The sequence below is a fragment of the Procambarus clarkii genome, chromosome 11 (genome assembly GCF_040958095.1).
Source record: "Procambarus clarkii isolate CNS0578487 chromosome 11, FALCON_Pclarkii_2.0, whole genome shotgun sequence".
In the NCBI taxonomy this organism is placed as follows: Eukaryota; Metazoa; Arthropoda; class Malacostraca; order Decapoda; family Cambaridae; genus Procambarus; species Procambarus clarkii.
Window position 1 is genome coordinate 38,923,364 of NC_091160.1, and position 23,956 is coordinate 38,947,319.

The 23,956-nt window shown below is 42.5% G+C and overlaps 1 protein-coding gene across 7 annotated transcripts; it reads right to left on the minus strand.

Annotated features, from left to right (window-relative positions):
* Positions 1 to 5,508: 5,508 nt before the first annotated feature.
* On the minus strand, positions 5,509 to 23,645 carry LOC123758332 (serine/threonine-protein kinase Nek4-like). Of its 7 annotated transcripts, XM_069322649.1 has the most exons (9): positions 23,309 to 23,441; positions 21,904 to 22,127; positions 21,700 to 21,794; positions 20,966 to 21,064; positions 19,267 to 19,422; positions 8,832 to 8,990; positions 8,037 to 8,147; positions 7,452 to 7,652; positions 5,509 to 6,574 (listed from the first exon to the last, which is right to left on the minus strand). In XM_069322649.1, coding segments are annotated over exons 2-9 (1,089 nt in total). In that variant the 5' UTR covers positions 21,905 to 22,127; positions 23,309 to 23,441; the 3' UTR covers positions 5,509 to 6,307. The 7 variants fall into 7 exon arrangements, with proteins under 7 accessions (XP_069178750.1, XP_069178752.1, XP_045598567.1 ...); XM_069322651.1 differs by lacking the exon at positions 20,966 to 21,064 and having other exon boundaries at positions 23,309 to 23,645; XM_045742611.2 differs by having other exon boundaries at positions 21,700 to 22,127.
* Positions 23,646 to 23,956: the final 311 nt, after the last annotated feature.

Consider the following 23,956-nt stretch of genomic DNA (forward strand, 5'->3'; position numbering starts at 1 on the left):
ATAGCAAATCAAAGGTCCTAAAAATACGTTCTTTGAACAGCCTAGCAACATAGGGGGAAAAAGGAAGGGGTACTGATTTACCTGTGTACCTGCCAGGTGTACTCTCGGATCTCCTCGTTTGCCTCCGTTGTCAGGTAATTATCAGTCGCCACAGCCTACTTCTCTCGCTGTTCCTCTTTGATATTCTCATGCTAGTTTCCTATGGCTAGTCTTCTTACTTCAGCCTCGTACCCACCATCGTGTCCCATGCGCTGTTACTTCCCACAGACCAGCTGAGACTAATTACAACAGGTGCCAGGTTCTGAGAGCGCCTCCCCGCAATGAAAATAATTCTTTGACGGCCACCGACAAGTGTGGTCCTTGGACCCTCATTCTGATATGAATCTCACTTTTCCTCCGGGAATTAACTCTACTCCTTGCACCACATACACAACGTCTCCCACAAAGTCATTGAAAGTTCCCTTTCTGCTGACAGCCTCGCCTCGGCATATCACTAATGCGTCACCTAGTCAAGAATGCACGTTTAATACCCTAACCCTCCAGGTACTCTTCACTTCGCCCGGCACTCTCACTACTCTCAACTGGAGTTTACTTGCTGCTTCGGGCCCTTCTTGGAGTGCTACCACTCCAATAAGCTACCAGCCACCTCGCACTCTCACACTGGTCTTATTGGTCACTTCTAGGTGGCAGGATTGTATTCACACTGCTCAAGGTTACACTTGAGTCTGCCCTCACTAAGACGTTACAACCTCACGAAAACCCTCGATTTCTACGCAGTTGCGAAAACTATACATCTTCACCTTAAGACAACAACTAGTGCAATGGCACTTGCCCGCGGCTATAAGTGCTCCCGTCGTATCACGTGGCCTCAGGTCACTTTCTCATTGGCCGTTCATGCTAACATGTACCCAATCATCTCTCCTTCATCCGGGGAACTCGGTGTCGTTGATCCTCTTCGAATCTTTGCGCAATACTATATATTAAACCAGCCCGTCCTCATAAACAAGGGCCAAAGTTCATTCCATGCACCCGCCAAACCCCCTGTTTATGAATGAAAAACGGTCTACACACGACTCAACTGATTTCGTTCGAACACTTCCGGAACAAGTGCTTCACTGACGAATTTTGTTCGAATCACAACGCTATAAACCAGCCCGTCCTCCAAACAAAGATACAAAAGTGATTCCATGCACCCGCCAAACCCCCTGTTTATGAATGAAAAGCGGTTTACACACGACTCAACTGCTGACGTTCGAACATATCCGGAACAAGTGTTTCACTGACGAATTTTGTTCGAATCACAACGCTATAAATGCTTCACCCACGTACTACAAATACAAATAATTGCCAACAGAACCTAAACACCTAACCTAACCTAACCTATGCCTATATATGCACAATATGCTAATATATTATAATATTAATTTATACTTGAGAAAATTCCCGTTTTGAATGAACAGCATATTAAAATTTATGAATGCGTCTGTGGGGTCGACCGCTGGATGTAATGGACTTGAGTCGAGGACGGATTGTATAAACAACCCGTCCTCCAAACAAAGACCCAAAAGTGATTCCATGCACCCCCTAAATCCCCTGTTTATGAATGAAAAACGGTTTACACACGACTCACAACTGCTGACATTTGAACATATCCCAACCCGTCCTCAACTCAAGTCCATTACATTTAGCGGTCAACCCCACAGACGCATTCATATATTTTAACATGCTGTTCATTCAAAACGGGAATTTTCTCAAATATAAATTAATATTATAATATATTAGCATATTGTGTATAAATAGGCATAGGTTAGGTTAGGTGTTTAGGTTCTGTTGGTGATTATTTGTATTTGTAGTACGTGGGTGAAGCATTTATAGCGTTGTGGTTCGAACAAAATTCGTCAGTGAAGCACTTGTTCCGGATATGTTCGAACGTCAGCAGTTGTGAGTCGTATGTAAACCGCTTTTCATTCATAAACAGGGGGTTTGGCGGGTGGATGGAATCACTTTTGGGTCTTTGTTAGGAGGACGGGCTGCATATCCGGAACAAATGCTTTACTGACGAATTTTGTTCGAACCACAACATTGTAAATGCTTCATCCACGTACTACAAATACAAATAATCGCCAACAGAACCTAAACAGCTAGCCTAACCTAACCTTCTTTATAATTGCACAACATGCTAATATTATAATATTAATTTATATTTGAGAAAATTATTGTTTTGAATGAACAGCATGTTAAAATTTATGAATGCGTCTGTGGGAGTCGACCGCTGGATGTAATGGACTTGAGTCGAGGACGGGTTGCTATAAGTACTTCACTCACGTACTACAAATACAAATAATCGCCAACAGAACTTTGGCGATTTAGCTACACCTAACCTAATCTAACCAATGCCTAAATATGCACAATATGGTAATATATAATAATATTATTTATATTTGAGAAAATTCCATTTTTGAATGAACAGCATGTTAAACATTTATGAATGTGTTTTTGGGGTCGACCGCTGGATGGAATGAACTGGGTCTGAGGACGGGTTGAGCCGACTGACGCCCGTCATGTTGTCAGCCGACTAGGCTCTCTTTCCTTCGACAGAAGCTTCAAAACGAAATAATTCATAAATTTAGCTTCTTGCCAAGCGGATAACACTGTAAAACAAGTACTGGGTGCTTCTACTTATGTATACAGAGGGGAGTATGACTCTCGACAAACGAGAAGAGGCATATATCAGATGGTAACTGAGACACACCCCAGCGGATATTGTTTTTTTTTATTTTTACATGCACGCATGCAAATAAATACAATAAAACAGAATACAATATAAACATGCAAGCAAAGAAAGACAAGAAAATAAAACATAGTAACAGATTAAACAAATCAACAAGGAAGCACCAGCCTGAAGGACCGACAACAAAGCACAACATGAAGTATATACAAAGAAGAAAACAAAGCACATAACCACCGGTGTGAAGGGCCGCCAGCAAAACAGGAACACGAAGCGCCAGTAACAAGATAATTTGCCAAAAAGCAATACAAAACAAATCACACAAAAAACGCAGTAAATATATACATAAAGGAAACATTGGGTACATACAGAAAATAACAAGCAAAGAAGCAGCCCGAAGGGCCTCAGCAAAACACAAACAAGCGCACCAATAGCACACAAATACGCAAACAGACCAGAACAGGCCTACGCAGGAGCCAAGAGAAAAAACACCCACTCGCACACACACACATCACCCTCCCCCCCCCACCCGTCCGGGCACGCGGGCACCGGGTAAACAGAGCCACACTCATCAGAGTAGACACGGACTACTGATACTTTTTGGCATACTGAGATGCCGGGAACCGTATACAATACGCCTCCCAAAGCAACTTGGTTTTCTCCGAAACCTGAAGACCGAGAGGCGCATACGGCCTAGGCATTAATTCCGGCACACCCCGGACAAAACACCGTCCTTGCGGAACCCAAATGCAAGTAGGATCCCAAGGAACTGGGAGCACACGCTTAACCAAATCAAACCGCACATTGGCCAAAGTACGCACTTCCCCGGAGGGGAAGTGCGTACTTTGGGAAGGGGAACCTGCGTGCGTAGGGGAACCCCACTTCCCCTATCGTCTTGGCCGGAGGCCAAGACGATAGGAAAGGGGTTCACTCCAGGGGTCCTGGTACAAGACGTCGCACTCAGAGGCACACCGGGGGGGGGGGGGCACACAGGGCTGTGCACCAGCACGGGCACTAGGACCCACCTCGGGCTCCGCACAGGCCTCCTCACTACCCATGGGATGATGCGCCCGCTGGGACCCCCCATGGCGGGCATCTTTCTTCAGCACCATGACGATACCACGGCCAGCACCAACACCCAAAGCATCGACAGCAGGAGCAACCACTTCCCACCGCAGAGAACCGCCCGCCGGGGGCAGAACCAAAGGCACGTCAGAGAGACGGGCGCCGATATCACCAGCAACACCAGGCGCATGGACCTCCGCCACCACCAACTGGGCAGAGTGTGAGGCGCCCTGAACCACCTCGACACCCGAAGCCTCACAGTCACTGAAGTCACCTACATCCGCCCAGGCAGAAGACGAACGCCGGGAACGCTTGGGCTCTGGCCGTACATCATCAGAGCCGGAAGCGGACCCAGAAACATGGGCCCCACAAGCCGGGCGGACCGACGCACGACGCAAGACGGCAGCAGCTTCCACTACAGGGGGAACCGGACTGCACACAGCACGAGGCGGCGCCACCACCCCATCAGCCAGCACAGACGGAACATAAGGCGAGGGCGCAGGAGCAGAAGACGAGGAAGAGGAGAGCGCCGACGACGCACAGAGATCTCCCGGAAGGCTTATGGGAGCAGCGGGGACAGCGACAGGAACAGGAATAACATTCGACGGCAAGGCAACACCCGGAGGGTCTGCAACAACCGAAGGAAGGATGGGTGATGCCTGGGGAGCCGCAGCAGCCAACGGGACACTCACTTCCTCACTCCCGGAGTCCTCCTCCAGAGGCAGTGTCGGGAAATCCTCTTCCCTGAACATGTTCACGGGAGAAACCGCAGCCTCAGTGCACCTGGCAACCTGATGCCCCAACAGGCCACAACAAAAACAGGTCCGTGGTTGCCAGGCATAGTACACCCGTACGTAGTACCCTAAAAGCCGGACAGAAGATGAAATGTCCGACCTCAGGCGCACCTCTAGGGTACGAATGTTAGTCCTCACACCCGTATACTTGCCAGAAGACAGCGTGTGCATCCCCACACTAACGACGGTGCCAAACCGCTGGAAGAAACGCCGGAGGAGGGTCTCGGGAAACTCCATGGGGGCCCCATGGACGCTCACATACGTCATGGCACCGCTACGATCCGTAATGGACACAGATCTGGTGCCATCCTGCAGCTGCAAGGTACGTCCCTCGTACCGCCGGAGAGTCATGGTACGCCGCTTCTCCCACAAACTTGATAACTACACGGTGAGCAGTTACCAGCTCAACACTGTAGATGTCCATTACCGAGATATGGAGCACGTCACACATGACCATCTCCACTACAGGGTACCCCGCACGTCCAGTAAACTTCAATCCCACGGAGTTGACTCTCACAACAGAAGGAAGATGGCTGCCCATCGCAAAATCGCCACGTCCACACCAACCAGGCGGGAACTGCATGGAGGGTAGAGACACCCACACCCCCTGCCGACTAAAGCGGCAAACACCCCAACTACCAGAGAGGCCAGGCGACACGTCTGCACCTCACGGCAGCTAGAGCGCAACTCCACCCCAGCAGATATTGTTTGAAATTAATTGTTAAAATTTCCATGACCACTTTACACAAAATTATAACCAAATTGATGGTAACAGAATGATAATATGTTACTGCTCACGATACTAAAATATAGTTACCCATAGTTTACCTAGGTTATAATTTTACAAATTATCTTTAACTACTGAAAGAGTAATTTGAATATAGTGTAAGACTCTCAGGCAAATAATTAATAACAATATAGTAATAGTTTAGACCTATATTACAGTTAATTCATTAATATATTGCACAATTATAACAATAACAATAATTATTAACAATAACTTGATGTACTATCTATGATAAAGTATTGAGGCTGTAGAGTAGGATCCAACTGTCATCCCTGGACTCCCCGACACACGCACTACCCACTGTACCATGACGAGATAAAAGTTTCTCAACCAAAAATTCTATCAGACTTGGAGTTTGGAAATCACCATTCGGTACCACAATGAATTTGAAAAGTCGTAAAACTAGACTGTGGTACGGGATTGTGACCTCCAAACTTCAACTAAAACTGGTAGAATTTTTGGTCGAGATACTTGAGACTAAATTATAATTATATAATCGATTATATAATTATATAAATTATAATTATGTAATCATCGTAAGTAACGATTAGCTATTATACAATTCTTTTAAATTACGCCTATTGCTAGCTACAAAATTGAGATTTACTATTAATATTAAACAATATAAGTCCATTACGGGCTCACTGTTGCCCGTGCTACTTGTAACTTTTGTTCAGAGTAGCCAAATTTAAAACAACATTGAACAATATATTATTATAAATAATATCTTTAATAAAAGTCCGACAGTTTTGACTGAGGACTTGGGTACTCATATGAATTATTTCAATAATGTGAGACAATCTATTAAAGTACATCCAGTGTATACAATATACACTAAGAAACAGGATGTAAACCTTTCGGTGTACATATCCTGAAAATTTGATACAAATTTATTGCATTATGTAATTCATTTAAGTAGCATTATTGCCAAGACTAGACTACGGAGCACTTAAAGCCAAGAAGGGAGCGCGCGCCTCCAAGGAACCTCTGGAACACCTGGAGCGTGCTCCCGTAACGCACACCGTAGCTACTGAGTGTTGCCTTGTCACTGAGAGTCACAGTGTTAAAGACGATGCTGATGGTGTCGACGTCGACGCCCGAAGTCTCCCCCAGCAGCCTCTTCAGCTCCAGCACCGTCTTGGAGGAGCTAATCTTTAGATGGGATTTATTGTTGTGCAGGTCTATGATGATGACACGAATCTGAGGTGGTGGGGGATTGAAAGGAAAGTTATCCTGGGTAATGTATTCTTAGAGGTAATAATAATTCATTATATTACTAAAAAGTAGCTTAGTTGATGAATTACGATATATTTAAAATGTTTTAAATACTGTACATTTGTACAGTATTTAAATTAAATTATTTAAGATATATTAAATATTAAAAGTATTTAAGATATATTAAATATTAAAAGTGAATATAATAAATTAAATATAAAGATATATTAAATTTCATCAAGCCTATATTAGGATACTTCAATGACATGAGTCCCTGTCATAGCATTTATTCAGGAACAGTTGTCTGTTCCTCACAGTAATCAACTTTATGATATCATCAACCTCACAAGTCGTCAAATGGTCAACAAGACAAAAATGAGACGGGAAAGTTCTCATTCTGCTGACAGGACTCAGAAGTCATCTATTCCTATACTCGCCTGTGTAAAGACAAAAACACTGTTTCGTATATTTCGTCACTAACCAAGTGAATGATTGGTCAGTCCCGAAGGATAAAAGCCATACAACTTTTTTATTTCGAACGATATTAAAGTATCTTAATTAGCGCCTTACAGCAGTGTATGCCTGGAATATTTAAGCGTGGTCTTGGCTGAATGACCAACTCCTCAACTGCAGAAAGACAAAGCCTAGAATTTCTCAAACAACAACTTCATTCACACCCCTATTGTGTAGCTCACATGATGTATTTACATATATACTAATGCATAGCTAACAATAAGATAAAGGATATAATTTCTGATGTATTTTGAGTACGGGAAGAATTCCATTTTATACTCCTGCTACAGCTAATCAAAATGGATTAACCATCGCAAAATGACAGTTCACACAAAGCCCAATTCTTTACCTCCTCGTCAGTTAGGAGATGATCATGTTGAGTGTCGTCATGGTTACCACATGCACTGTGTTGGAGGTTGTTGGGATGAAGGGCCTGGAGGAAGGGATGACTGAGGACCTGAAGGGCAGAGGGCCTCTCCTCTGGCTCAGGGTTGAGGAGGACACTAACCAATTGCTGCAGGTCCTGGGAATAGCAAGCCGGCACCCGTACCTGCCCAACACAGTTTACAGTAATTTACAGTTGGATAACACAGATTTACTTAGTTCATACAGCAGACAAGCTGGATTGATTTAGATGGCATAAAGCAATTATTCATACGAATTCAGAAATAAGCGAAAAAACTTTCCAAAATGCCCTTTTTTTCCTTCTCTGAGGCGATGGGTTCCCCACTATGGCAAAAAAGGTGGCACAACTTTGTTATTAAAGTCATTTTTAAAAATATATATACTAATGAAACTAATTTTAATACTACGGTTTAAGAGATGACGAGAGAGGCTTTGTTTTACAATAGGCGTAAACAATCTAGGCTAGGCTACAGTTTAAACGAAGCAATTACACTGTAACTAGTGGTTCCAACGTTCAGCAGCAACTCACGTTGTTGAAGGGGAAGGCGAACCTGAAGGAGGCAATCTCGAAGATGCAACATCCCAGAGACCACATGTCCGCCTTAGTGTCGTAAGGTTTCATACTATAGATTTCTGGGGCCTGTAAGATGAAAACACATTTGTACACTTGTATACACACTATACTTGCAAACCTGTACAACCTCTACACTTGCAGCCATGCACACCTGCATCCTTGACATGCAAGGACAAATTATTCAACACTGGTGGGACGCGAACAAGGGGACACAGGTGGAAACTGAGTACCGATATGAGCCACAGAGACGTTAGAAGGAACTTTTTCAGTGTCAGAGTAGTTAACGGATGGAATGCATTAGGTAGTGATGTGGTGGAGGCTGACTCCATACACAGTTTCAAATGTACATATGATAGAGCCCAGTAGGCTCAGGAATCTGTACAACAGTTGATTGACAGTTGAGAAGCGGGACCAAAGAGCCAAAACTCAACCCCCGCAAGCACAAATAGGTGAGTACATATGTGGACCCCAAACCAACAGAAGTATGCCACCTACCATGAAGGCGCGGGTTCCAGTACACCAAACCAACAGAAGTATGCCACCTACCATGAAGGCGAGGGTTCCAGTACACCAAACCAACAGAAGTATGCCACCTACCATGAAGGCGCGGGTTCCAGTACACCAAACCAACAGAAGTATGCCACCTACCATGAAGGCGCGGGTTCCAGTACACCAAACCAACAGAAGTATGCCACCTACCATGAAGGCGCGGGTTCCAGTACACCAAACCAACAGAAGTATGCCACCTACCATGAAGGCGCGGGTTCCAGTACACGTAGTGGCCAGGTCAGCTTCAGGACTGATGACTCGAGCTAAACCGAAGTCCCCGAGCTTGAGTCCTCCGGCTTTGGTGAGAAAGATGTTCATGGGCTTCAGGTCCCTGTGCAGGACGTGCCTCTGGTGCAGGTACTGCCGGAGGAAATTTAAATTTAAATAAGATTACTGAGGTAAAATTCACACAAAGGGATGAGGTAGCTCAAGCTATTCTCACCCCGTTCAGTACAACGTGTTCATATGTTATACTCAAAATTCTGTCAGTTGAAATGTAACCAATCACAGGCAAGTAGGCCTCTGACGTCATGACAGACAGAGGAGCATCAAGCATGCTCCCAGCAGCCTCAGTTATCCTCACAGACCCAGAGTAGGTGGACCTCGGCTGGCCAGTTATACACCTGTTTGCCTCACTCAATAAATATATACAGAAGCGACTACTGTGTCTACATTCAACCCGAACAAGGCAAACGAATACTGGTAGCAGCAGTGGGATCCAGAAATTTTTTTCTGGAAGCAAAAGTTCCAGTACCCAGCATCGCCTCGTGTTCCAGCCAAAACCGCCGCCACCGCCACCGCCATAAGCCGCCATCCTGCCACCCACGCATCAAATATTGTGCCAGACCGGGGTCCTGCCATCAACCACTACTCCAGGCTAACGTTTTAGAAGTAAGGGTCAATATTTTCCTGTGAGAACGCTCACTCATCAGTGAGGAGGAAGGAAGCTTCCCGCGCCAGCCATTTTTGAACCTCGCGCCACCACGTGGGAACCACCTATTACACCCACCACCACCACCACCGCCACCCAAGCTGACAGTATCAAGCTTCGTGAGGGTGCAAGCTACTGCAATCGTCGTCAGCCATCGTCGCAAGTATCAACTGGTTATTCCATCGTCGCAATATTGTCGTCGTCAGAATTTATCTTCGTGCCTCTAGCGTGAACAGTGTGGGGTCCCTGAGTCTCGCGCCACCGCCGCCAGGAGCGCTGCCGTCGCATCCAGTTTGTAAACACGCCTCACATGGGCCTCTTCAGATCTTCACGACGCTTCTCCTACTTTGGCTACTGGTGATCCTCATAAATTACAACCCTGAGATAAGTAATTGCTAGTTGAGAACAACGTGCCAAGTGTTAAAAAGTGACTTATGTAATAATTCCCATAATATCCTGTGAATTAACCATTCAGTGACTTGTTAAATATTGGAGCTGGTTCAGTACTGCACTCCCCACAGTTTTCCTGTGTGATTTCAACATTCCTGCTTCTTACAGTAATTTCATTGAATTTTAATTGTTCTCCTAGAGTGTTATTGGTAAATTCAAATTCCAGTGAATTAAGAAATCCTTGTTTTAGTAGCAGTTAAGGATTTGTGCAATATAATTTTTTTTAATTTCTCCAGACCTAACTTGAAATTTATCCTTTAAGCATTTTATTTTAAACTTTTACCATAGGAGTTATATACATTCCTGTGTCCAGTTTATGTGCTACATCCATATTTCTTGCATTGCCACTTGTTGTGTTGAATCTTTTTAATGAAATTTTGCAATTGCATTTCCCAGTTTTTATTCTAAATTGCTGTGCTTAGTCTGGTTTAATTAATTTACATACATCTAATTCCAGTCATTTTTTAATGAAAGATTGCTAAATTTAGTTTACAATTTGCTTGTTCTTAATTATTTTCTTGCCTAGCCCAATTTAATAATTTTATTTCTGCCATTTTTACTTTAGCCAAGTTGATATTTTTTGTGTTTATTTTTGTGTATACTATTTCTGATGCCAGGTGCACTTAATTATAATCTGCGTTCAAATATTACTTCCACGGCTGTGACAATGCCTACCACTGTTGAAACCCCTTCAGAATCAATGGGAACAGTTGCTCGTCCCAATGGCCAGAGATCAGCTCAGGAAATGGCTATTCCTCTTTTTGCTGGGGAATCGCGTTTATTAGAATCATGGTTTAGTAAGGTTGAAGCGAAAACAGTTGCACGTTTTTCTAAGCCTACTGATGCCGAATACTTAGCAATTGCACGGTCAGCCGTGGACACAACCAAAGGTGATGCACGTTTTGTTGTTGATGAGAAAGCCATTGTTAGCCTCCAGTCTTGGCCTGAATTTAAGGATTTCTTTCGCCGTCGCTTTGTTAATAAAGGAGACCTTGACCCATATAGGTTAGTCAAGAAAATTGCCAATGCCACCATGCAGCCTGGTGAATCGTTTAATGCGTTTACTAGCCGTCTCGATCAGTATCTGTATGCCTTAGTTTCTGCTATGAATAATTCAACTTGGTTAGATAAAGACAATAATCTGTCCCCTGAGGCTATGGCCAAAATGATAGCATTTGGTACTTTAATGCATTTTGCCCCCGAGCATACAAAACCAATCGTTGAGCAACAAAATTTTGGTGTTAAACATGAAATTGGTGAAGTATTTGAGGCTATTAACAATGCCGCAGATAAACTAGCTCCCCGAAGTGCTCAACTGTTGCCACCCTCTGATGCTGTAAATGTAGTTACAAGTTCTCAGCATCCTCCCACAAATTCTCAAAACTCTTGGTCGCAGAAGCGTACCCATGCTCGTAGCCCCCAGTCAAATTCGCCGCCTCATAAAATGCCGAAACGCCATAGTCCACAACCATCCACTCCCTCATGTTGGCATTGTGGTAAGAGTAACCACCTTGCAAGGGACTGTTGGTCCGCCCCTAGATCATCACCTCCTAGACAATTCTCTCGGCCCCCTCATCAATCTAATCATTCTAGGCTTCCATATTGCACGTACCATAAACAAGTTGGTCACCACACTGCGGATTGTAGAGCTAGGCAAAGGACATCTCCACCTCGTAACTCCCATGGTCAGTCTTGGCGAGGCTCACAGCGTCCAAGACATTATCAGAACTCTCGTAATTACAACTCCCAGCCCAGCTATAATGCAATTTCAAATTATAATGCTCAGTCACAGAATGCTGGAGCTCACAATGTTCACTCCATGTCGTCGGGAAACCCCCAAGGCCATCCGCTAACCAATTCAAGCTAGCCAATCCTAGTGCCCTCCCTGTGTATTCAGTAGCTACCCAAAATAGATTTGGACACTTGACAGAGGAGGACACTGACTCTAGACCAGTTGTAGATGTTGACGGATCCACAGTAAATTTGACACAAACAAGACACAGATATCCCAGACAACATAAGTCAAAAATAGTAACTTGTCCAGTCTCAAGTGATGGTCCCCTTGTATCAGCCATTGTACATGGTAGAGTTTTAAAAGTTTTTCTTGACTCAGGTGCAAAAATTAATATTGTCAAGCCCTCAGCTCTTAGAGACATTGAAAGTAAGCACCCTACTATTTTAAAACAGTCACACATACCTTTTCTAAGTGGTATTTCAGGAAATAAAGTAAAAGTTCAGGGTGAAATTGACCTCCCACTCAAGTTCAATGATGTCACATTGTCTATAACATGTTTAGTTGTTGACATTATTCATTTTCCTGGAGACATTCTCTTAGGTCTGTACACCATGATTGATGAAAATATTGCATTGTTTCCCCATCGTTGGAACATAAGTATCAAAGACCATGTCATACCCTTGTGTAGCATGTATCGACAGGGCCACGAGTTCAATCTTCAATCAGATTACGTTAATTTTGTTGACACCCGCCTTGCAAGCGTAGGTTTGTCAGATCATTGTCGTGGTAGCATACCCGAGAAAACAGGCACTCGATTGAAGCATAGTAGTTGTGCAGTTGTTAAGGAGAATGAGTATCGGGACTTTCTGGAAGGGGACGCCCTAACGGATTCTCGTTGTCTCGCTCGCCTGGCAGCTTCCATCTCTGAAGTCAGTGGTTCCACGGCTACTGACACTGTGCTACACCCTCATTCTCTCACCAGAATAAGAGTTAAGGTTCAGGGAGTGCCTGAGTTGTCGGATGTGATTGCGGAAAGTGAAACATGTAAAGTGAATGGTACATTTGTTGAACCCTCCTGGCACACAGTGCAGGATGGTACTGTCTCACTTTTTATCGCGAACACAAGTAATGCCGATATCCATCTCCAGTCTGGTACCCATGTTGTAGATTTTGCCCATTACTCGTTACCGGTGCGAGTTGTGGATGATGTCTCCATGGATCATACTGTTTGTACACTCACACCAGGAGAACAGGGATCTCAGCCAGAGGTGCAAGCGCAACACCTCAGTCCTACTGATTTTCCTGACTCTGTGGCTCAGCTTTTGGAAATTTTGAACAGGAATAGAGCTGTTGTTGCTCTACCAGGAGAAAAATTAGGTCTCACTCCTCTTATTACACATAAAATTCCCCTTGAACAAGGAACTACGCCTATTTATGTACCAGCTTACCGACTTCCCCATTCTCAGAGAGCAGAAGCAGATAGACTTGTAGAAGAAATGTTACAGAGTGATGTAATTGAATCGAGTAATTCGCCATGGAACGCTCCATTGATTCTTGTACCAAAGCGAGATGGGACTTGGAGACCTGTAATCGATTATCGCAAGCTTAACAGAGTAACAATACCTGATCGTTTCCCACTTCCAGTTCTAAATGATTTGTTGCAAAGTATTGGTCGAAACAAAGTATTCTCAACGTTAGATTTGTTGCAGGGATTCTGGCAAATCCCCCTTGATGAGGAAAGTAAACAATTGACAGCCTTTAGTACTCCCAATGGTCATTTTCATTTCAAAAGAATGCCGTTTGGTTTGCGTAGTAGTCCAATAACCTTTTCACGGCTCATGACAAATCTATTTCGTAGATTGATAGGAAGTACGCTTCTAGTTTACCTTGATGATCTCATAATCATGTCGCAAGATGTTCAGACTCATTTCCAGAACCTTGAAAAAGTACTTGCAAAGCTCGCTGAAGCTAATTTAAAAATAAAGCTTGCAAAATGTTCATTTTTAAAGCAAAAGATTAATTTCCTAGGTCATACAGTTACACCTTCAGGTATTACATTGAATGAATCAAAAATTATTGCTGCCCGTGATTTTCCAACACCTCGTACCGCAGAAGCCGTAAGACAGTTCACAGGTCTTGTAGGATTTTATCGTTCATTTATTGCTGGATTCTCTATTATAGCCGCTCCGCTTTACAAGTTGCAAAGAAAAGATGAACCCTTTGTTTGGGGAGAGGCCCAGGATCAGTCATTCAAAAAACTCAAAGCAGCCTTGATTTCGTCACCTGTCCTTAGGTACCCAGATTTTTCTAAACCTTTTACGTTGGTTACAGATGCTAGTGACATAGGTTTAGGTGCTGCATTACTTCAAGCAGAAGGTCACAGAGATCACGCAATAGCTTATGCTAGCCGCACATTATCCAAAGAAGAGAAAAATTATAGTGCAACAGAACGAGAAGCCTTGGCAGTTGTTTGGGCACTTAAACATTTCAAGGATACAATTTATAATTACCCAGTTCATGTTCTTACAGATCACCAACCATTAATTCCCTTGTTCAAAAATAAGAATCCAGTTGGAAAGTTTGCTAGATATTTGCTCACAATTCAAGAATTCAATCCCACATTTGGATATATTCCAGGAAAGCAAAATGTTGTAGCCGATGCGTTTTCTCGACACGTAGCTGCGATTCAGTTAAATTACCCAGCATTAGATGCTACAGTAGTAGAAACGGAACAAAGACAAGACCCCATATGGGCACCCGTCATTAAATTTTTGACTAAGCAAGACACTCGCCCGATTCATAAACCGCCAGTACCATTGAAAGAACTAGTTATGTTGGACAATTTACTGTGTAGAGTAGTAAAGCTAGGGACAGCCTCGAGGAAATGTTGTCAGTTAGTTGTTCCAGCTGTCTTGGTACCAACTGTGTTAAAAATTATCCATGATGCTCCTGCAAGTGCACATCCAGGAAAGGATCGTACACTCCAACAAGGTCGATTGAAATATTTTTGGCCAAAAATGGCTAAGGAGATTGCTCATTATGTTGACAGATGTTTAACTTGTTTACAGCACAAGGGACATGTTTCAGGACCTAATCCAATTCAGGTGTACCCAGCAACTAAAGCTCCTTGGGAACGAATATCGATGGATTTATTGACAAATTTTGCGGAAACAGAGAAAGGGAACAAACATTTGCTTGTAATGGTCGATAATTTTTCACGGTTTTGCGAACTAGTTCCTATCCCGAACAAAACAGCAGAAACCATAGCCAGCGCATTCCATGACCAAATAATTTGTAGATATAGTATGCCTAAAGTAATCCTTTCAGATAATGGTCCGGAATTCAGTAATAGTATTCTAACTAGCTTGTGTGATTTATATAACATCAAAAAATGTAGCATCATGCCTTATCATCCGGCAAGTAATGGACTAGCTGAACGTACTAACAGGAAAGTGTTAGATGCCTTGAGAGTCACGTTGAATTTTGATAACAACAATTGGGATGATTTTATACCCTTAATTCAGTGTGCTATAAATTCTTCAATTAATGTTTCTACTGGTGACACACCTCACGCTATTCTTTATGGTACAGATAAGATCCTCCCTAATGAATTGATTAACGTACCTCCTACTCCCTTATATAACGTAGATGATTTTGTTCAAGTGAAGCGTAGACAAATGCAATTAGTATTCAAGAAAATACGAGAACAACTGTCCAAAGCAACAGCCGAGTTCACTCTAGCAAGGAATGCACGAGCTAAACCCAGTAAAATAACTATTGGATCTGTAGTAATGATACTTAACCAACACAGGTCTGGTCCTATGTACAAGTTAACTAAGAAATTTTTGGGTCCATATAAGGTAATCGAGCTTATTAAAGGTAACAAATACAGACTTAAGAACTTGTTAACAGGAGAGTATATAAATGAACATTTAGACCACATGAAGTTAGCTAAAATGACTGTTGACGAGACTGATGAGGAAGATGACAATGAACTTACCCAGACAGATACTCCTACTCGGACACCACCTCCTGTGGTTGACAGACCACTGGATGTTCAGCAACCCCATACTAGCAATTATAATCTTAGATCTAGACCTCTCGTTTCAACCGTGCACTCACCACATGTCCATTGGCTAGATGTTAACGAGGATATCTCTCAAGATGATAGTTTGTCGCATGAAGTTTCATCTGTTCCGGACCTTCAGTCAGAGCCAGAGTTGTATAGTGCTCTGGATGAGCTAGGTGTAGATATCCGCAGAATTTATAATTGATTGCACTCTGCAGTTATTCTGTTTGTTTTGAAAAAAAAAAATCATTTGCAGTATTTCTACCACATGTGTCTTATTATTACCATTATATATAATGTATAGTTTTTCTCAACTTTATTTTGTTATGAATTAGATGCCATTGTTAAGTCTACTACCATTTGTATTTTTTACAGTGCTTGTCATAAGAGTTATTATTGTTCTAGCAACCACATTGAGGCCAGTGAATCCTGACTGCTATCACGCAGATGTTAGTCTTCTTGTTCCAGGTCTTGTATATAGCTTGTAAATATATTGCACATTAAATATATTGTACATTGGTCTTGTAAATATATTGTACATTTCAGAGAAAAAAAAAATGAGAAAAAAAAGAAAATCATAATCTATCTTGAAATTCAATTGTGGTTGTTAGGTCAGAACTTTGTTCCATTAATGTAATAATTGTTTAATTTTGTATGGTTTTCAAGCACATGCCATTGACACATGTTAATAATTTTGTTTAGGCAATACCTTGGGTTGTATTGTTCATATCTGATCAGTAGACATACACATGTTCTTAATACTCTGATTTAATCAAAGCATTGTTACCATGATTTTCACCTATTATGATGAATTTTTTTTTTGGTGCATATATGCCGAGTTGTTTGTATTACGCACACCTGATCTTCTTTCAATGTTTTATTATGCAAATTTCACATGTAAGCCATTATTGTATGCCACCGAGGTCCTTTCAGTATCATTGTAACTATATAGCTAGCCAGAGCTTGTCGACAAGGGACGTCGACTTGGTAGCGTGTCCGAGCGGTGTTATACTCAAAATTCTGTCAGTTGAAATGTAACCAATCACAGGCAAGTAGGCCTCTGACGTCATGACAGACAGAGGAGCATCAAGCATGCTCCCAGCAGCCTCAGTTATCCTCACAGACCCAGAGTAGGTGGACCTCGGCTGGCCAGTTATACACCTGTTTGCCTCACTCAATAAATATATACAGAAGCGACTACTGTGTCTACATTCAACCCGAACAAGGCAAACGAATACATACATATATAGACACACATCACAAACAATAAACATATTGCCGAACATTCTGAGAGATAAACATATACATTTCCTCCTTTGCACAAGTAGTATAGTATCAGACGTACACACAAATACTTTTATGACTTAGGTATACTGTATAGACAATTTGCAAGAGACATGCAGATAATTCAACAAAAGATTACAGTCTTGGTGCAAAATTCTTATACCAGAATACCATCAACCTTTCCGTTGACCGGAGGAAGGGTCTTTCTGGTCACGTTTCCATTAAAAATGTATTTCTGGTCACATAAGTGCAAGTGAATCTCGCTAGCTCAAGGTATGGCAACACTGATATTATTGTTGCCAACACATCTGGATATAAAAATATATAAGTTAAGCTTTGCTGTAACATTAATACACTTTGCTGTAACTGTCTTGATTTTATTTCTTTACTAAACATTATTTATTATTTCCTTCCGCAAATCTTTCTACTAACTATCATTTTTCTAAGCTTACATATTTAAACTGGACAGTATTGAACGGCAGCTGGTTCTTGTCGGTCTGTATTTGGAGCACGTGGAAGCCTTCCCACAGATCTCATTATGTTCCCTGTTATGTTTTTGTATCACCTACACGTTTTCTGTAATTGCTCTGTGCTTCAAATAGTTTATGCTCTCACCCTCACAATCGGGTATCCCTGGTTCGATCCCCGAGGGGGGACGGATATGGTTGGGTACATATATCCTTTAATCTGATGATTCTGTTCACCTAGCAGTAAATTGGTACCCGAGAGTTAGGTAGGTTATCTTGAGATGATTTCGGGGTCCCCGCGGCGCCGGTCCTCGACCAAGCCTCGTCGACTAGGTAGGCAACTGTTGTAGGGTAGCATCCTGGAAGAGGTCAATAGTTCGACCTGGTGAGAGACTTCAATAAAGGTCTAAGAACAAGCTTTCTGCCCCCCAACAACGGGAATTATTATTATTATTATTATTATTATTATTATTATTATTATTATTATTATTATTATTATTATTATTATTACCTTGGGGGACTCCGCTTGCGTGTGGGGGTACATTTAGATGTCTTCTCCATTTTCTATATCCACATCTTTCCCTAAAATGGCCTTCAATACCACCTGTTTTAGTCTCTATTATTAACCGCAGCGCGGGAACAAAGGCCTCACCAACATCAAAATAAACATCGTTATAACTATCAGTGTTCACTTATTAAATTATATTTCAAAACAAAGAGAGTTAATGCGTAAGAAAATGATGCTTTTGTTCAATCCATTCTGTGAATCGTTAAATAAATTGTTTTATTTGTAATTAAAACTGAACTTACTTGTGTTAATTCTTTAAGTAACGTCCCACAAATGATATTGAGCAAAGTTGATGGCAGTTTATAGGCAGATATAATATATGAGTCTCCCTTGAGTCAGTTCTTCTTAAGAATTAGCACTACATAACGGCTCTAAAAGCCGATGGGGGAACAAAAAACTTTATAGATAGTTCGTGATAGTTATACTATATGATGTATAGTTCAGCTCGAGTTGAAAACAACTCGAGCTGAAAGAGAAAGACAGAGGGAGTGTGTAATTAGCTAAGTAATTACCTAAGTGTAATTACAGGATGAGAGCTACGCTCGTGGTGTCCCGTCTTCCCAGCACTGTCATATAATGCTTTAGTCTCCACTACCTTCTTATTTAACGTGTTCCAACCGTCTACCACCCTTGTGTGTACTCACCTAGTTATACACACCTGTGTGTACTCACCTAGTTATACACACCTGTGTGTACTCACCTAGTTGTGTTTGCGGGGGTTGAGCTCTGGCTCTTTGGTCCCGCCTCTCAACCGTCAATCAACAGGTGTACAGATTCCTGAGCCTATTGGGCTCTATCATATCTACACTTGAAACTGTGTATGGAGTCAGCCTCCACCACATCTCTGCCTAATGCATTCCACCTGTTAACTACTCTGATACTGAAACTCTACTCTACTCACACACTGTGTGTGTGTTTACTAGTTGTGTTTTACGGGGGTTGAGCTTTGCTCTTTCGGCCCGCCTCTCAACTGTCAATCAACTGTTTACTAACTACTTTTTTTTTCCACACCACACGCACACACCCCAGGAAGCAGCCCATGTGTGTGTGTGTGTGTGTGTGTGTGTGTGTGTGTGTGTGTGTGTGTGTGTGTGGGTGTGTGCGCGCGTGCGTGCGTGCGCGTATTTGTTACCTGGAGAGCTGAGGTAATCTTATAGGTCCAGTCCCTGATTTGGTGCTCGGAGAAGGGTACTCCAGTGACCTTCTGCTTCTGTATGCGCGAGTGGAGGTCCCCTCCATCGCAGTACTCCATCAGAAGATGAATCTCCTGACCCACCTTCAGGTAATCCTGGGGAAACAATACCAAAAAATCCTTAATTCAATAAGTAATCGAGGTATTTAAGAGTCTCGTCGATTAGATGTCGATGTAAGGGACCTAATATATATCGACGTATTAAATGGAAACAAATTATAGTGTTGATGAAAGAACTTGCTCACAACAAAGTGTACATCTGTTACGGCCTGAATTAGTCGTATTTAAATTAGTTAGGTTTGTGAGAGAATTAGCATGAGAGGCTGATGAAATTTTTATTTAAACAACATGAAATTATACTAAGAGTATTAATCAGTGGTAGCTAGGTATTACAGGTTGACAAGAACCCAATTGAGTGTCTGGTGATAGTTGTGGTCGATCAGAGACCAGTCAACACTACATCTTTCGTATGCATGGGCGCGATGAGCCACTCAGGCCTCCTGATTGGCTTCAAAGAAATGTACATGTTTATCGCTCAGAATGTTCGGTAATATGCATATTGTTTGTGATGTGTCTATATATATATATATATATATATATATATATATATATATATATATATATATATATATATATATATATATATATATATACATGACCACGTTGTACTGAACGGGGTGAGAATAGCTTGAGCTACCTCATCCCTTTGTGTGTATTTATACCTCATTAAACTTATTTGATTTTGAATTTGAATTGAGGGGTTTCAGTTATGGCGCCAGCAACTGAAGGGATGGAAGTAGAGCTCTGTATTTGTTTCTATTGTTTACTTTCATACGTAGTCACCGGTGTAGATAACTATGGCTTAGGAAACAGTTATATGGATATCACTGTAAACTCTTTGGCCCCACCAGGAATCGAACCTGGACGGCTAGGGGTCACCTCCACTGGTTATTCAGTATTAATACCACACCACCATCGATATGTATAGGGATATGTGTATATAATGTGATTCTGCTGATAATCTTTTATTAATAAGTGTTTTATGAAGATAAGTGAACATAAACATTATTCTTTGGATATTAATTAGAAGTTATTATCTGTGAATTATTCATATTGTATGCCTATTTTACTGGACTCAGAAGGTGAAAGTTAAATACTGTAACATTGTGTTACAAGTGTGTTTATTAGTGTTTAATTTGAATAATTGTTACTTTTCAAGTTTGATTTCAAGCCATTTGATTAGACCTACCTTTTCTAGATAAATAAGTGCTATTGCTATAACTATTACCAAGCCATTATCTAACACAATGCGCAGTTACAAACCCATTAAGATTTCAACTTAGATTCAACAGAGCAGAAGTTGTTAAACACATATGGCAAAATCTTACTGAAGCGACCATACGAGTCATAAATACTCATACTCCGCCCAAGTAAAACAGAAACAAGCAACACTTAGTGGGCCAGCCAGAGGCTTAGGGCCCGCGCAGGAATATCCCTGCCCCAAAAAATATTACCAAGAATTGGAGGCCGAGGACATGGACTAAACCCAACTTAGAAAAAGACAATAGTAACTTAACAGACTAATTTCTAACACCTCTGATAGAGAGGTGTTAGAAAACCTTCCCTAACAGCTCCTCACCTCGTAGGTAACTATTGCCTCGTGCCGCAGCTGGCGGAGGAGGGCCACCTCCCTGAACTGGTAAGACCTTCGGTTCGCCGACATCTCCTTCAGGTCTACCTAAGGATACGCAGGTGAGTCAGGACGCTGGGGCAACCACTTGGGTTTTTGGTGTTGGGCTTAAGGCCACAACAGGAATTACTGACCACCCAGTAAGTATTCTTTAGCCCTGAACATTGTCTAGGGCTAAAGTAAACTCAGTATACACACACCCAGAGGCGGGATACACCTCTTGGAGTATATATTTATGTCACTTAAGTTTGATTGTGATGCTTAAACGCCTGAATTCCCAAGAAAACTTGTTATGGCAACATATGAGCTTACTAACCAACAGGTATATATTGGCTTTCATATAGTCCATAATTAAGGTAACCTCTACATGAATTTATATCAGAATACAAGTTACTTTCTTTATAAATTAATATATATTACTTATAATGTAAATTACAGTTCTGATGCAGTATTGAAGGTAATGACTGATGACTTACGTAAACATTTACCTCCGAGCAAAAGAGGCATAAAGAATTAATACATCTATAGGTAGTTATATATATTAAAATAACATTGCTTGATAGACATAAGCGTGTGTGTGCTGAATAATAAACAATACACATAATAATAATGATAATAATATTATTGTTTAGGTCAATGATACAAATAGACGAGAGATAAGTTACAGGGACGGTGTGACTTACCTTCTTGAGGACATACTGCTTGCTGTTCTTCTCCACCAGGAACACCTCGCCGTAGGTGCCCTTCCCCAGTCGCTTCACCTCTCTCACTCCCTCCATCTCTCGGTCAACCTGTCCTCTTAAAAAGAACGTCGCTTTTGGCCGTTTACCAGTATGGCCGAATTTGGACGTAATTTGAAATGAAATCCACTCACAAAAGTGACGTTCTCTCTCACACCTGTTGTGGCCCACACCTGTATCTCTGCTTGGCTCCGCACCTGTTTCTCTGGCTTGCTTTACATCAGTTTCTGTGGCTGGTTCCACAACTGTTGCTCTGACTCGCTGCACACCTGTTGCTTTGGCTCGCTGTACACCTGTTGCTCTGGCTCGCTGCACACCTACGCATCTGACAGACCACAGCTCCAGACCTGCACCTTCACCTCGTCTCAGACCTGCATAAGGTAGAGGACGGTAGAAATAGCCTAAGCTACTCTATCATTTTAAGACATTTTATAGTCTCAATAAACGTACTTGAACGAGCATAAGGTAAAACACAGGTACAAGAAAGCTGAGTTGACTTATATGTTGACTTATCTGGCAACTTACTGGGATTGTCTCGAAGCTCAAAAAGATTTCTCTTGACGAGAGAGTTATCACATTAATACGTAGATGAAAGGTGCTAGATCCTGGCCAATGGCAGGACTGCGATATTAAATCTCTCGAAACCGACTACAGGTAAGCTACTGGCAAACCCCCCTGATAAACAGCCAGTGTGGTGATTCAGACGTGTAATTCCTGTAACCTGCTATCGCCGAGGCTCAGATTCAGACTGATTATATCTTATCAACTTACACGGTCTATCAAGGGCGTCCTGCTTGCTAGCATCCATCACTTGTGATCTTGGTGGGGCCACGAGGTCATTTGCTAATTATGAGTTTATTTCCCCCTGTCGGGGACAGGAAGCCTGTACCTAGGCCCTCCCAGTCTCCCCCCCCCCCCACAGGCCAAGTATTGACCCTCCTCCAGGATGCAATCCACACTAGTTGCCTAACTCCTGGCTATCTATTTATCTAAAGTTGAATTGGTGCATCAGGTGAAAGGAAATGTACCAAATCATTTCTGTTCTGCCCAGAGATTGAACCCGGGTCTCTCGGGTTCAATCTCGAGGACGCAGACCACTGTGCTACAGGACTCATCCGCATTTAATCTGTTGCTAAGGAATTGAATAATTGTTCATAACATTGATTTATCTGGCAACAGGTGAGTACACACACACACACACACACACACACACACACACACACACACACACACACACACACACACACACACACACACACACACACACACACACACACACACAGGTGGAAACTTAGTACCCAGATGAGCCACAGAGACGTTAGAAAGAATTTTTTCAGTGTCAGAGTAGTTAATAAATGGAATGCACTAGGAAGTGATGTGGTGGAGGCTGACTCCATACACAGTTTCAAGTGTAGATATGATAGAGCCCAGTAGGCTCAGGAATCTGTGCACCAGTTGATTGACAGTTGAAAGGCGGGACCAAAGAGCAGAAGCTCAACCCCCGCAAGCATAACCAGGTAAGTAGAACTAGGGGAGCACCCTGGACACTCACGCGACAAGCAGCAGGAGAGTCAGTCAGGCCCCGGAGAGTCAGTCAAGCCCAACACCAAAACTCTGCTGCTTCACCCTAGCCACTGAGCCCCGAAATCAAATTGTCTAATTGATTATAAAGATTAGTCTTATCTGTACCCAACTGAGAACTGCCTGCTGATGTTCTGCATTTATCACCGTGTACAAAACTAGAACTCATCTGAGAGTGCCAGAGCTCACCTGAGAGTTGAAGAGCTCGTTTGAGTGAACCGCAGAGCTCACATCTAAGAGTGCCAGAGCTCACTGGCACTCTACTCAGTTGTAGAGCGGGAAACGAGCCACAGTGAAGAGACTTATGTCTGGTGGAAGAAGCTTAGAGCTGGTGGTCGGTCAGGGAACATCTCTTCCTGCTCTTTCTGAGTACAAATAGGTGAGTACACGAGTACATGGGCCTCGTGGCTGAGTGGACAGCGCTCTGGGGTCGTAGCCTTAAGGGGCCCCGGTTCGATTCCCGGCAGAGGCAGAAACAAGTGGACAGAGTTTCTTTCACCCTAGTGCTCATGTTCATCTAGCAGTAAATAGGTACCTGGGAGTCAGACAGCTGATAGGGGCTGCTTCCTGGGGATATGTATGTAATTACCTAAGTGTAGTTACAGGATGAGAGCTACGC